The 15,105-nt window shown below is 39.2% G+C and overlaps 1 protein-coding gene and 1 non-coding gene across 2 annotated transcripts in view; both read right to left on the bottom strand.

Annotated features, from left to right (window-relative positions):
• ift172 (intraflagellar transport 172) overlaps window positions 1-11,807 on the bottom strand; it is a 65,550-nt gene extending 53,743 nt beyond the window's left edge. Inside the window, exons 1-15 of the mRNA XM_026143517.1 lie at window positions 11,624-11,807; window positions 10,886-11,029; window positions 10,257-10,369; window positions 10,123-10,162; window positions 9,188-9,253; window positions 8,658-8,737; window positions 8,180-8,267; window positions 6,734-6,948; window positions 6,523-6,646; window positions 6,134-6,229; window positions 5,123-5,284; window positions 4,591-4,644; window positions 4,258-4,361; window positions 3,236-3,321; window positions 1,591-1,703 (exon numbers count right to left, since the gene is read on the bottom strand). Of these exons, the coding sequence (XP_025999302.1) occupies window positions 1,591-1,703; window positions 3,236-3,321; window positions 4,258-4,361; window positions 4,591-4,644; window positions 5,123-5,284; window positions 6,134-6,229; window positions 6,523-6,646; window positions 6,734-6,948; window positions 8,180-8,267; window positions 8,658-8,737; window positions 9,188-9,253; window positions 10,123-10,162; window positions 10,257-10,369; window positions 10,886-11,029; window positions 11,624-11,662 (1,524 nt within the window). The 5' untranslated portion in view covers window positions 11,663-11,807. The remainder of the gene's footprint in view (window positions 1-1,590; window positions 1,704-3,235; window positions 3,322-4,257; window positions 4,362-4,590; window positions 4,645-5,122; window positions 5,285-6,133; window positions 6,230-6,522; window positions 6,647-6,733; window positions 6,949-8,179; window positions 8,268-8,657; window positions 8,738-9,187; window positions 9,254-10,122; window positions 10,163-10,256; window positions 10,370-10,885; window positions 11,030-11,623) is intronic.
• Window positions 11,808-12,190: 383 nt separating this feature from the next.
• trnaa-ugc (transfer RNA alanine (anticodon UGC)) lies at window positions 12,191-12,262 on the bottom strand. The gene has a single exon. It is a non-coding gene; the product is annotated as a tRNA-Ala (tRNA).
• Window positions 12,263-15,105: the final 2,843 nt, after the last annotated feature.

The following is a 15,105-nucleotide window of genomic DNA, read 5'->3' on the forward strand; positions in this document are numbered from 1 at the left end:
TAATGTGCATGTGTGAGTATGTCAGACCGCCCGCTGATGTAATCAGCTTCCTTAATGCCCTCCCCACACCCACCATCACTAATTTTAATAATGCTTTGTCTATAGTCTCACCCGGGTGCTCAGCTTGCCAACTTTAAAATGCAATGAGGACAAGCAGCCTGTTGATAAGGTCATCTGAAAGCAAGGAGCAATTAAAGAAACATTTTATGACTCTTTACTGTTGAAAAAAAAAATGGGAAAATGAAATTTCTCCCAGATTGTGGAGTATACGGAATTGCAGTTGGGAAACCACCATTAGTGCTGTAATAAAGGTAAAAGTTAATAACCACTGCAGATCAGATGAATTAACATTTACAGTAAACCTGGGCATAAAAAACATTTCACTGAAAAAAAAATCTGCACACGAGCCACAAAGTTTTTCAGTGATTGCAGAGATTTTTTTCTGGCACTAATTACCGTCAAACTTTTCTATTCTTCTACTTCTTCTTCAAGTCATTGATGGTCATAAATATTTTACAATCTCTTTCGCTAAAGTTGATTTTGCATATACTAAAAGGAAACTTGTACACTAGATTTGTAAAACTGAATTATGTGTCACAGCAAGTCACACTGGAGGAAAAAGTTAGACTCCACAGAGGGATTCTCAATTACCTGAGTTCTCCTTGTCTTTGCCCCAAGGCTTAAACATCAAACTTTTTTTTTACCCCGAGGCAACAACTGACAGCATCTCGCTGCTGCTCTCATCCTCCACACAAGGCCTCTGTGAATCTCAGCAACCTCTTACATATAACCAGAGGAAAATGAATACTGTTTTTTAAATGGGGTCTATGACAGCAAAATTAATGTTTTCCCACTTATATGACATAAGACGTAACTAAAGGGAAAAAAAATTAGTTTTGTGCAAAAAAAAAAAGGCTTTTAAATAGGGACAGTTCAACGTCATGAAGAATTAACATTTAAAGGCCTAGTTTGCTTTTACTCCATCCAGATTATTATATACAGTACGATCTATATAGAGATGTCTGCCTTCCCTGGAACATATCTGTACCAATTAGAGCTCAACTTGTGAATTTCTTAATACAATATAATCTTTCCCAGACATTAAACATCGTTATAAAAGCAGATTAAATGTTCACGCTACACCAGAAAGCACTTTCCAATTTTCCTCTAGTCTTATTGTTTTATTCTTTTGTTGATTAATCTTACTCCTTTGGGACTCAAAAACAGCGGGACAAGTGGGAACCGTGTCATTTAAAGGGATCAAAAGCCAAAAAAAGAAAAGTTGGTAACCTCTGATTTAAACCCTATAGCTAACATTTCATGCCTTTCATGGTTAATTTATGGCACCCCCTGGTGGCAAAGACGGTTTCACATTTATCTTGACTGTCAGTCAGAAAGGCTGGATGACCAAAATGGTTCAAAACAGAGCCACAGCGCCTGTTTTGGATGATGGACATGGCCATAACTAAAGAAATGCCCCTAGCATTGACAGCCTTTTCTACTTTCCTCATCACACTGTCTATCATTTGCCCCCTCGCTCTCTTTTTGCCTCTGGGTCTCTATCTCATTGTGCCGAGGTTTTATTCTTACCCGCAGCTTCTTGTCCCTGAACAGCAGTTTGCACCCGGTTTCATTGAGCTCCAGCCAGTCAATCTTGGAGTCGTGGCTGATGGTTCCCAGATTGTAGCCTCCGGCCAAGTCCACTGAGGGGAGAAATAAACCGACAGATTAACTGAGTCAGACTGCCAGTGTCTAGCTAACGCTGGCCTTTTATTCAAGATCACAAATCAGCTAGTTCTTTTATAATTTTCCATAATTCTATCAGGCAGAGCCTGAGCTGTTTCTCTGCTCTCAAAATGTACCTTCTTTGGGATCCAGCTGATATTAGTGTGCTGATGTGAGGCCTATACAGTCTTTTTAATTAAAATGGGGGTTATTGTCCACACAGAGCTAACTGACTTTATACTGCAGTTATTGTAGGTATATTACTTTAGGAGTTTAATATTATGGTAAGTAATCATATGGGCTGGCTGAGTTCCTATATGCTATGACTTGGTCAAATACTACCAGTTTTCACTGAGTTGTATTTGGAACAAAAAGGTGGAATTATCCTCTTTGAGGCACAGGTACCTGTGTATGGGCCTCAGTAAAGTGAAGTTCAGTTACATAATGATTTCATTTATGCCTGTTTGCTTTCCTCTTGTGAAGAGTCTCTGCAACCTGCTGTTACCCGTAACACCCTCCTCTGCGTAGCTCTGGGGAGACATTTACTTTTGCGCATAATATATGTACAATATGACTGAAAATGTCAAAAGCAATAATCTAGATCCAATTAACAAGTATGACTTTAATGTCTTATTTATAAATGCTATTAATATATGTTATATGCTCCCCTCAATGACCAGAGGCAGACTTTCATTATGAAGAACATGGCCTTATAACTTCATTTTTAGTCAGCCCATCATACACCATGCTGTCCAGTAGGCCTCCATAATATATTCACCCGCTGCTTAGAATAGTCCCCGAAAAATCTACTGTTTCGTCCTGTTTACATAATATTAGCCTAAAACACTTTTATAAGCACATTTATAAGATAAAACTTTCTTGAGGATGTTTTATGTTTTCAGTACAAACCAAAAGCCTTCAAGGTGTGGGCCAAAGACAAATAATGATTATTTCATGGGAAAATGTAATTAATTTATGAGAACATGAATTACCTTTATGTTTAACTATTACAACTAAGGGTGTACTCACAATATGCAATCTGTACCATGCTGAGCACATCTGACACCCAAAGTTTCTTTAACTGCGACCTGGCCACTGAAAGACTCAAGCACAGTATTCCAATACTTCCTCAACGACAGCCTCCATTAAAATCTCTGTGGTAAATAATTAATAAATATAAAGGGAATGTGAGAGAACAGCCTGCCATAGCTCACAAAAATGGTCCAATTAAGCCACAAACGCATGAAGCCGTGTGTGCTTTTGAAAGAGACAGACAGCGAGCACAAGGGGGAGGAGCTAACATGCTGAGACTAACTGGGGTGTGTTCAGTCACTGAGCGCAGCGTGAGCTCAGGTCATTGGGGGAGTGGGGAGGGACTATGCCTACTGCAAAAGCACCCTGAGTGTTAAATCCTTTTCTGAACCTGGACAGTCACATTTTGAATAGACACAATTACAGTCTCACTTTCTCTCTCTCTCACACACACACACACACAGAGTTTTTTTCTTACCAATAGCAATAGTCTTTATGTCAATCAGATAAGCGAGCTTCTTGTTGTCTTCAACTCCTTTCTGCTTCCTCTCATTTAGTCGGACACTAGACACACACACACACACACACACTTGGTTTAAATGACATGACTGCATTCAGCGAGATATGGTTTTATCAAGTAATAACCCAGCATTAGTGCAGCGTAACTGGCTTCAGCTGCTCTTCATTATGTTAAATCCCAGGATGAACCTGGTCATGAATTTGTCATGCTGCAGTGTCCAGCCGGAGGCGAGCAGCAGCCAGAGTATCCGACAGCCATCAGTCACAGAAAGGCTGACAGCGCTGACACTTCTGACAGCTCTGAATACATTAACATAGATGTGTGCTGACTAGTTGGTTTAGCCTCACTGACTCCTGCGGACTCCTTACTGTAATGATGCAGAGGATTTCTCCAAAACTCAATACCGCCATCTAATGGTCATGGCTGAAAGCACTTATGAGAACGCATCAGGGTTAATGTTTGTGTCTCTGTTTGTACCTTATGTATATAAATTTGTCATTTTTTTAATTGTTCAAGACAGGAAAAAAATTTGGATTTCTCTTTAGTTTTTCAGTATATTACAAATGCTGTATTCAAAAAGATAATGCATGTTTGAATAATCCAAAATATTCCTGTTTGGAAGTGAGATATTGATTTCATTGCCAATATGCAAAACTATCATTCATTGCAGGTTCAGGCTATTACCATAAATCAATTTTTGGACAATTTTGTAAATGGATGATGAAAGATGTGCTCGTGACACTGCTGCTGAATCGTTTTTGTTGCAGGGCACGGTGACATAAATGTTTGTAATCGCCTGAAATTTCTCCTAGTGTGACTTTTAATCAGAATTATACAGTTGCAACCCCCATCAGCAGATCACTAATACTGCATGCGTGGGACTGTTTCACATCTGTTCCTTAGAACCAAACAAACTGGTTGAGGTGCTCGAGTGTTACTCAACAGACTGCTTCTGCATAATTATGAGGAACGGAGCCAACCTGATGAGGTGGGGGTTCATAAATTCCGTGCGAACTGATCCCAGAATCTCGTTGCTGCTGTACTCCACCAAGCTCAACTCCCCGGCATTAAATATCATGCACACCTGAAAACAGAAACAAGAACAGGGCTGTGAATACAGCAGAGTGAAGAATGTACTTTTATGGACAACATGACAGGACCTGATATATAACCTCCTTCGCCGAGATAATTATATTTACTAAACACTAGGCCTTTGTGCTCCTTGGCAAGCCTCTAAATGTGGTTTGGGGGTTTTTTTTAATAAGAAAACAAAAACAATTTGCACACTGTCTAAATGGTTAGTGTGTACTCACTGTTTCATTTTCAAAGAAGAACTTTTCATTTCCCCCAGAGCCAGTCCAAGGCACCTGGGAGAGGACAGAGAAAGCAAAATTAACTGTAATACAAATATTACAACACTACTGCGAACATAACACAATTACACAGTGTGAAGAACGCATTTACTGTGAGAATCTGACATTAATGTTTGTGAACCACACACTCTTATTGCGCCATAATGATGTGATTAACTGATTACTCATGTTTAGTTGTTAAGTATATGTGACAGAGAACAAAAATTGACAGTTTATGACCAAAAAAATGTAACAGCATGTCAGCTTGCATATTCTCTAGCATGGGGTTGCACGCCTATAAATGTTGGGTCTCTCTAGCCCATTGAACTAAAAGACCTTTTATTAAATGCAGAGACCTAACTTCAAAGCCTTCACCTGAATTTTTGGTCACAATGTTTCCCTTCTCCTATATTATTCCCTTCCAAGAGTACCACTCCTGTTACTTCTTTGTTTTATGGTATATTCTTTTATGGTATAATACTTGAGGTCCAACCTCGCTTAATTTATTTGTCAGGAGATCTCCCAGCAGGAGAGTATCTGATGTGTGAGCCATCAGGTAGCGATCTTTCCCCATGATCTTCACTTCTTCTATCTCATAACCGTAATAGGACTTCAGGACAACCCGAGTTCCTGTGGAGAGGTTCTTTACTATCACCTAGAATTAAAAGAAACAAAACAAAACATATTCCATCTTTACTTACGGTTTTGAAATCCAGTAACAATCGATTCACACACACTGATATTTGATACTTTCAACCTGTTAATCCTGTTAAAACGACAGTCAGTTCAGTGTGGTGGTCATTCCAAGCAGCAAAGTTAATCGCAAGAGACTCCTTCTTGTGTGTGTTCATAATGTGTGTATTTATTGTATAGTTTTAATTACTACTTTGCTTTTGCAAATTAGTGTGGCCTACAAGTAATGTAGTGTGCGGCACAGACTCATGCTTATTCCTATAAAAATAAAAATATTAAATTAAAAACATGGCTTTTTTTTTTAAAGATATTTTCTTAGAATTAGCAATTAGTGTTGTTTTTCCCTATTTTCTAAGGGTAACATTATAAACAACAACAAATTATCTATGGGAAATAATAAAAAAAGGCAGATATATTAATGTTTGATGGCTTAAAAATAATGAAAAACAAACAAGATGTGTATTTCCAGCATGGCTTTTTTTCCAGACTACTGTAAACATAATTTTCTGCTACATTTAATTTGTCAATTAAGAAGAAAATCAGATAAACAAAAAGGCTGGATGATTGTTTTCGGAGCTCATCTCTTTCTTAATCATACAGGGCTGCTTGTTGCACCTGAATTCATTAAGTCTGCATTACTGCTCTCACAAAATCAACGGGGCTGTTTTCACATCGTCTGTTAATTAGCAGAAGAAGGAGAGCAAAGAGACGTCTGAAATTGCCTATTTGGTTGTCTGTTTGTCTAATTTAGTGAAATTACAAACACTGTGGTTCAGCACTGATGATTTTCTTGTTGCCTGGCTGTTCCTACCTGGCTCAGGCCAACGTAGGTCACTTCATACTTGTTCTTGTAGATGGTTCTTCGCAGGCAGCAGTCAAACAGCTCCACTCCCCCACACAGTGTTCCCTGTTGAGACACAATCAACAATTAAACACCTAAAAAACGCAATTTACATTTTCTAATCTGTTTTTTTTTGGTCATTTTCAGATGGTAGCAGCACAGAAATAATAGTTATTGTAGAACATACATGCTTTCAGAGTCATCATAGGCTGTTGGAGTCAAGAGTTGGTGAAAAAAATGGACACCAAAAGGCATCTTAACACAATGTTGAACTTAAAGTCACACTGCAGGTTAAAATAACGTTTTTTTAACCTTTATTTAAGCAGACAGTCACAGAATGCGTTAGATCAAGTATTTACAGCGCAGAGGCGTGATCCGTCTTTCTTCCAGGCCAAGCTGGTGATTGTGTAGAGGTTGGAAATTTCTTTAGGTTTGGCTTCATCCCACATTCCTCTCCTCGGAGCCCAATTAAACACCCGCAACCTGGACAAACATCACAAAGGAAAAACAAACTTAGCAGAAACATCATGATAAACTTTCACTTTAACTGTAAAGCTGCCACACACCGACCGGTCAAAGCTGCCAAACACCACAGATTCCCCACTGGGGCTGGCGACAGCCACGGTGAACTCCTTCTCTGTTCGGTCGCGGCTGTAGTCGAAGGTCTGCAGGATGTGTCCCTCTCTGCTGTAGGCCACCACCTTCTTGTCACAGCCCCCCACCATGATGCTGTTTGCACCCCAGGCTAGAGCGTAGGGTGGGCACAAGTGTGTCAGAAGCTTACCCTGTGGCAAGTAAACAAATGTGTGAGAAGATATGTGTTGAATGGTGTAGAACTTTTAAAATAGGAATAAAAAATGCATGAAGGCAAACAATCTGTAGCTGTGTTCACTCATGCACTGAAGACCTGAACTTTTCCAGACATGCTGGAGGTGCAGTCACATTAAAAATTAAATCTTTTCTAACCCTCCAGCTCATTAATACACACTCTGTGTGACGTCTGATTGCATCAATACGAGAACAGTGCAGGTAATAGTCTGGTAAATTTAAAGCATGTAAGTGGTCATCCTGTTTCCTGCCTCCTGTGTGCTGTATGCAGGCAATACTAGACTAAACGTGCCATGGTTCTTGTTATATCTGTGTCTGTCAGCAGGTTTATTCTTTTAAGTCTTCCTGGTACTTTCTCTGTTTGTTTTTTTCTTTTAGTTACTTCCTGTTTTACTTAGTTTTAGTTTTTTTCTTTCTTCTTTTGCTTCTTTCCCTCCTTCATCATCAGGAGTCTCTTATTTGTGCCTCCTCTTCTTCTGCTTCCACCAGTCGGTGACCTGAAATTCAGTCTGATGTTTACCATGCTGCAAAATCTCTCAATTCCCAAAATGCATCTAGAGAACAGAGGATAACAGAGGAGGCTTGTTGGAATTGCTGGAGGATACACAGGTGTATCCTTCAGGGAAGTGTTTTCATCTTAAGTGTATAAAAGAGGTGTGACACACAGCTGGAATATACGGACCAAGATTATTTAAATGCTTGTTGCACGCATCTTAGATGGGACTAAGACGTGAGCAGAGGTGTTGATGATGTGCAATTTGGGAAATGAGAAAGGGGAATTATTTGCCCCACGCTCATTAGTTCACGTGTTTGACTGTTTCCACTTGTGCCTAGGGTTGATGCGTGTGCATAGATTATCCTGTATTTCTCCTTTTCTTGGGTGTTTCCCAGTTTGCCTCATTATGCTCTGTGTTTTTTCTGTTTCATTCACTTAAAGACTTGATGTTCTTGTTTTTTGTTTTCTGTTCTTTTTTTTTAACCACTCCTTAAAGGCCTGTTTTTTAATTCATTCTGTGTGACTCCTGCTTCTGCTCATGACAAAGCAGAATTTTTCCTATAGTGAGAATGCGTCTGAAAATGATCATTTCCATCAGTGAAAAGAACAACTTTGTACAATGTCTTAACCTGATTTCCCAACATTTTCTGGATTTCATGTGTGAAAAAACAGCTCCTGTAGGTGAATTGTACCTGTGATTCCCCTGAGCCTTCATCATCAAAGAAGTACCGCACAACTGTCCCATCAGCATGGCCCGATATGATCCCTTTACCAGAGACACTGACACAGAGCAGAGATCTTAAAAATGACACGCAGTCCCCGCAGAACAAATGCAGCAAAGCAGACAATTATTTCACAAGCTATACACATGGGAAATAGCTCATAACTTTAATAAGGTCAGCCCACACTTCACGCTGGGACCCTTGTACAACTTTTTGGTAAAAAGAAAAAAAATCTTTTTGATTTTGATTTTATGGTATTTATACAAAGAAATCCTAATCATAAAAGCAGTTTCTGCACAGTAGTTCCTATTTTCAAGTTTATCAGCTCATCTTCAGACTCAATACATATACGTGTGTGTGTGTGTGTGTGTGTGTGTGTGTGTGTGTGTGTGTGTGTGTGTGTGTGTGTGTGTGTGTGTGTATGTGTAAAGATATTTTAAGCACTCACTTTGATGCCAGTGAGACAACCCAGGATTCTGTGGCGTAGATGGTTGAAGATTTGTTTGTCTGAGTGTTGGCAAGCCGAATCTGTAAAAAAACATCAGAGAACTTAAAATATCCTTAAAATATCCAAGTACACTGCGGTTGGATTTAGAGAGGAATACAAAGACTTAACATCCCAACTGGAAAAGGCTGTGAAAATATTTCACATTTACTGCATAAAGATGAAGTAATACAGATTTTTCCCAAGAGGTTTTAATGCATCTAAATTATGTTCTATAAATTCACTGATGCATATATTTCTTTTTACTAACATCTTTGTATTTGTATGTATGGGTACATTTCTAAATGAATTATTTATGATTCTGACAGTTTTTGAACTCTACAGAAAAAAGCTTTGACAAAGAAATCAGACCATGTGGAACTAAAATGTCTACAAAAATCTAAAGGATACAACTGTTATTCTACTACACCCATATATAATTCCTGATACTTTTACTTAATATTAAAAAAAAACGTGAAATATCCAAGACATACCTTGCCTTCAACTAATCCGTAGACAATAGCATTCTCTGCAGGCCAAAGAAGGCATGTCACAGCACTCTGCAATAAAGATAAGAAAATAACACAACCATGTTGTTGCAGGTGATGACACAAAGTTGAAAGACAGCTGAAAAATGTAATGTCATGTTTATAAGGAAAACAAAACTTATAACCCAATTAAAAACTAATACCAGAATAGATTCATCAACAGCTAAGCCCTGCAAAGTGTATTCACTTTGAACTCTACAAACAAAAAGGTTTGACAACCGAATCAGACCACGTGGAACTAAAATATCACAAAAATTTAAAGAACACAACTATTAGTCTACTACAATTATACACATGCGTAGAAAACAGAACATATCTGATCATTTTTTAATTTTATATGTCTAAATGATTTATAATAAAATATTTTAATCAGTCCTCATTTGTTATCCATGTCTTTGTTTTCTGTAGTAGTAGATCGTAGTAGGTGCTCATATTAAACATGTTCAAAGTTTGAAAAAATAAAATGACCACAGTGTGTGTGCAAATAATCCCTGTGAGCCAAAAACTCAGGCTTTAGATTACTATTAACTCTCAGATTCAACAGCACAGAGACTCCATCGACATGCCCTTCAAACCTTTTGTTTGCATGCAGCAGCCAATTAAACACAGCTGGCATAAAGAGAGGAACTAAAACTACTTGCTTCAGAGGTGAGATTATCTGAGACAGGTGGACTAAATGATGATTAGTCTGAACTTTAAACTAAGCAAAGCTACACTGTGCAAAAGTATAAAACCATATGCTGAAAATGAGTTTAATAGATTCCTTTTATGGAAAGAAAAGTTTCAAGTTTTGACAAAAAGTTTTGACAAAAAGCATAGTCACTGCCACTTTTAGCGTGCTCCTCAAGGCAATAACAATGCATTAAATCACGTTTTCTTACCGTCTGAATAAATTTATTGCAGATGACTTTCTTGTCCCCCCTAGGAGAGACGAGAAAACCGATTAAAACTTCTGCTTCGAATTGTACCAAAATGTAAACTATTGAGAAAAATGGAACTAAGCAGAGGTAATTACCAGTCCTCTCCGATTCTGTAGACAAAGATGATATTGTCGGATTGGCCGATGGCAATTTTCGTGGAATCTGGTGAGAAGGCCATGTCATTTACAACATAGCTCTGCTTTCCATACTGAGAAAATAATACATATCAGTAATTATTATTATAGAAAAGCACTATAACATAATAACACACCAACAAACCCACAATGCTCCTGGCCTATAGAAATCTGTCATGGGGGCCCCGCGTGGTAAAACTGTAGGACCTGCTTGGGCAAACACACAGGGAGGCCCCACAGTGTAGGGCCAAGATGTGCCCTACATTTCAGCCCACAGTGGGCTGTCAACAGTGTGGGTTTCTCCACAGTGGCCTCACATGGGCCCCAAGAGGATATGTTTGCTGGATAGATACCCAGTTGCATTTAATATAGATTTTACAAAGCCACTTGGTGTAGGCTACAAATACAAGCACAGAGTTCAAAATAAATGGGTGTTGTCACAATGGCTACACCCATCTTTTATATACAGTCTATGATTCCAGCGACACATTTGGTTAATGGCAAGTAATTCATCATAATTTCTTTACATTATATACAGCACCTCCTTTCATACACACATGCAGCTCAAAGGACAACGGGATTTGTCTCACCTTGGCGTCCACAGGTTTTGTGGAGAACTTGTCCCTGCTCTCTCCATGCTCATCATACAGCAACACCACCCTGTCCACAGTGCAAACAGCGAACTTGATGTTGTTTGGTGCCCATGCCATGCAGGTAACTTTGGCAGCAAACTCCTGTCAAAGCAGGTAAACAAATCAATCCTAAAGCACTTGTTTTATAGACTTGCTCTTATATGATGTCCTCTTTTAAAATCCTTCTAATGATTGTGTATCTGTTACACGTGTCTTTATGCTTCTACTCTAAATGAAAATCAGTGTTTCTCTCTGTTTTATCTTGTGTTTGGCCCTGATTTCAGTCTTTCTATAAAATCATGCTTTAACTGTCTGCCTAATTGTTGTCTATTTTTGCCAGTAGAGATACTCTTCCTTATGAGCGACAGATAGATGTTAAATTTGATCAGACACGATAGATTTAGGTGTTTTAAAATCCATTTAGCACGTGCAGACTTTTGGCCATGTATTAATCATAAACGCAGCGTTTATGTGCTAGCAAGCCTGGCTAGTGCAAAAATCCGCTTTCAATGACAGTTCAGCGTGGGTCAGTAAAATCAAATTCATGCAATAAATAAATAAATATATCACGAAACTGGTGCGCAGTTTCAGCTTTCTAGTATAAACATTATTATCTGGCTTCCAGAACCAGTTATTGTTAGCTAACTCGCGCTGGCTTCCTAGCACTACTTACCGTTAGCTCACTCGTCAACTTACCCGGGAGGTTAAAAGTGTCTTGATATACTTCAGTTGCATTCTGAGGGAAGCTCGTACACAGAATGGTATTATTACTGCTGGAATATTCCTCAGATTTTGGTCATTTTGCTAGCGAGCCAGGGCTAGCGCAGAGGAGGTTGGAAGTAAACTAACTGTGATCTCCTTAGTTACCGCTGGGGCGGGACTTGCGGTGCGTTCATAACAATAGGAAATGTGAATGTTCTCGGACAGTTTGCCAGCTCTCGCGCTTTTGTTTCTGCAAAAGGATGCCATTAAATAATTAAAACAATTTTAACCCGGTAGAGTCGTTCCAGGTTACGCCACAGGCCGTGAACAGAACTGCTTAGATTATGTGATTTCTATCCGTTTATTCTGTTTACTCTCTAAAGATGCTACGATTTCCGTCATTATATATCAGCCGTCAAATGACAGAATTCCCGGAGCTAAAACATGTCCACGTTTAGTAAGGGAAGAGTTCAGTTTAGATGTGATATTTAAATAGTCACATTTTAGACTAAGATTAAAAAGTTTTGAGGAAATTTCCCCCAAAAAAGAAAAGAAAAAATATGGAGATGCCGGGGATTGAACCCGGGGCCTCATACATGCAAAGCATGCGCTCTACCACTGAGCTACATCCCCTTCCGTATAGGAGCCGCGAATGTAGTATATTTATTCGCATACATCTGCACTATACCCACACTTGCTAACTGTTTCTTCGCTATATCATACTTGTTTAAAAGACAATTTCAATTCCTCATATATTATGTACATTGCTTAAACTTTCTTCAGGCATACCAAACCGTTGAATAAAAATATTAAAGTTAAATAAATGTAAATTTATGAATAAGTCTGGATTGTAGCCCCCACAAACTCAGCCTGCCAGATTGCGCACTTGTGAAATTTGCTGTTAACATCACTTAAGATTTATCTTTTACTTTTCATAATCTCTATATATTATTAGCCATTTAAATGGTGAATACACATCACACATTTTACGTCAATATCAAAATTGTAAGAGTTATAAGAACGTTTTTTCCTGTGCACAGAACAAAATGTTAAATTGCCGCTGCAGATACGCCCCTCTAGCGTGGTGACGTAGAGGTCACGTGGAAGTGTTAATCTTCCAAAGTGTACCAAGGTGTACCGGAAATCAGCGAAACCCTCAAGTGTATGACGAGATGTTGCCAATTTTTATGTCGCACAAAATCAGAGACAAACACATGTAAATTGTTTACTAAAATTTAGGATGCATATTGGCTCTAAAACAAAGTTACTCTAAATTTTTGATTCATGTAAACAATTTACTTATTTTCATGACAATATGTATTTTGTTGACTTCTAAAGATAAGAATTTATATACTCTGAATACTTGGCATTGGAACCAACTATTGAAATTATTAAGTTAAAGTATAAAAACTTTTCAAACACCTTCTTCTTATCCCATACTTCTCCAAATTCCACAGTAATTGTGTCAATTTTGTATTGAGGCAAAAACCTTTCATTAGGTTAATAGAAACACTAACACTTATATTGTAAGGTAAATACCGTACAATAATAGCGCCTACATTTTCCTAAATCATGTTCTTTTTAAGGCATAGAGATATAATTTTTTTCATTAATATTTTTTGTAACATTTTTTAAAGTTGAAAGTTCTCTGGTGTTTGGGCGATCAGATCCCAGCAAACTAAACAGGGCACGAACGAATGTTGGACAATGTGGGTATGTCAGTAATGATAAGTGTTAGTGTAATTTATGGGGTTTATTTATTTAAATTATTATTTAATAAATCTAACTTGGGAAAAATATTGCAAACAGCCTAGTCTCAAATTCTACTAAAAGTTGATTCTGTTCATCTGGACGTAGCGTTTTGTGGGAGAAACGTTTCGTCACTCATCCAAGTGACTTCTTCAGTCTCAGCTGACTGCAGGGTTCTCCAAATCTTATAAACAGTAAATTTGCATAATGACTGAAACCAGCCCACCGAGGGAACAATGGGCTGGGAGGTCAGTTCCTTAATCATAATTATGCAAATTCTCATGACTGTTGATCAACAACCACTGACCAAAACCCATTGATCAAAGACCACAGATCAATGGCCATGACTACCATTCACAGAGAGTTGGGGAATGGCTGCAATCACAGCATTGTAAGATGGCGAAAGATGTACCCTTAGGCCCCCTCCTTGATTCAGAGATGGTCTTTCCCTTTTCACGTAAATGGCCTCCTTGACTCCGCGCTCAAACCAGCGTTCCTCCTGTCCAGGATGTGCACATCCTCATCATTGAAAGAGTGTCCACTGGCCTGTAGGTGTAAATAGACTGCAGAGTCCTGGCCTGACGAGGTAGCTCTTCTGTGTTGTGCCGTCTGCTTCGCCAGAGGTTGTTTGGTTTCCCCGATGTATAAATCCTGGCAATCCTCCTGGCACTTAACAGCGTACACTATGTTACTCTGTTTGTGTCGGGGGACCCGATCCTTGGGGTGGACCAATTTTTGGCGCAGCGTGTTTTGGGGTTTAAAAGCCACAGAGACCTGGTGTTTAGAAAAAATGCGTCTCAATTGCTCTGATACTCCTGACACATATGGGATCACTACAGGTTTTTGCTTGGGCAGGGGTTGTCCTTCTCTCCTGGATTAGCTGGAGCTTTCTTTAGGTGCCTTTCCCGCTTTGACAGAAGTCCAGCTGGGATAACCACATTTACTCAGGGCCTTCTTGATGTGCCGTTCTTCTGCCTCCCTGGCCGCTGTGTCTGTGGGGATGGTGTTTGCTCTGTGTTGTAGCGTCCTAATGACACCCAGTTTGTGCTCCAGTGGATGATGAGAGGCAAACCTTAGATACTGATCCGTATGTGTAGGTTTACGGTACACGTCAGCTTTTAGATGTCCCCCATTCCTGATGGAAATCTCACAGTCTAAGAAGGCTAACCTGCCCCTTTTCATATCCTCCCTGGTGAATTTGATGTGTCGGTCCACCGAGTTAATGTGATCCATGAAATGTAGTACGTCCTGAGATTTGATTTTCACCCAGGTGTCATCCACATATCTGAACCAATGGCTTGGTGGTGTTCCAGGGTAGGATAGCAAAGCCCTCTTTTCCACTTCTTCCATGTACAAATTAGCAATGATGGGTGAAACTGGGGAGCCCATGGCACACCTGTGTTTCTGCCTGTAGAACTGACCCTTGTATGTGAAGTAGGTGGAATGAAGACACAGCTCCAAAAGCAAACACACTTGGTCGTTGCTGAGAGTGGTCCTGTTGCTGAGGTTGGGGTCATCCTGTAATCTCTTACGGACTACCTCCAACGCTTCTGTGACTGTTTCAGTCATTATACAAATGTACTGTTTATAAGATTTGGGGAAACCTGCAGTCAGCTGAGACTGAAGAAGTCACTTGGATGAGTGACGAAACGTTTCTCCCACAAAACGCTACGTCCAGATGAACAGAATCAACTTTTGAAGATTTACTTTCCTGGATGATTGAGAAT

The sequence above is a fragment of the Astatotilapia calliptera genome, chromosome 15 (assembly GCF_900246225.1).
Source record: "Astatotilapia calliptera chromosome 15, fAstCal1.2, whole genome shotgun sequence".
Classification (NCBI taxonomy): Eukaryota; Metazoa; Chordata; class Actinopteri; order Cichliformes; family Cichlidae; genus Astatotilapia; species Astatotilapia calliptera.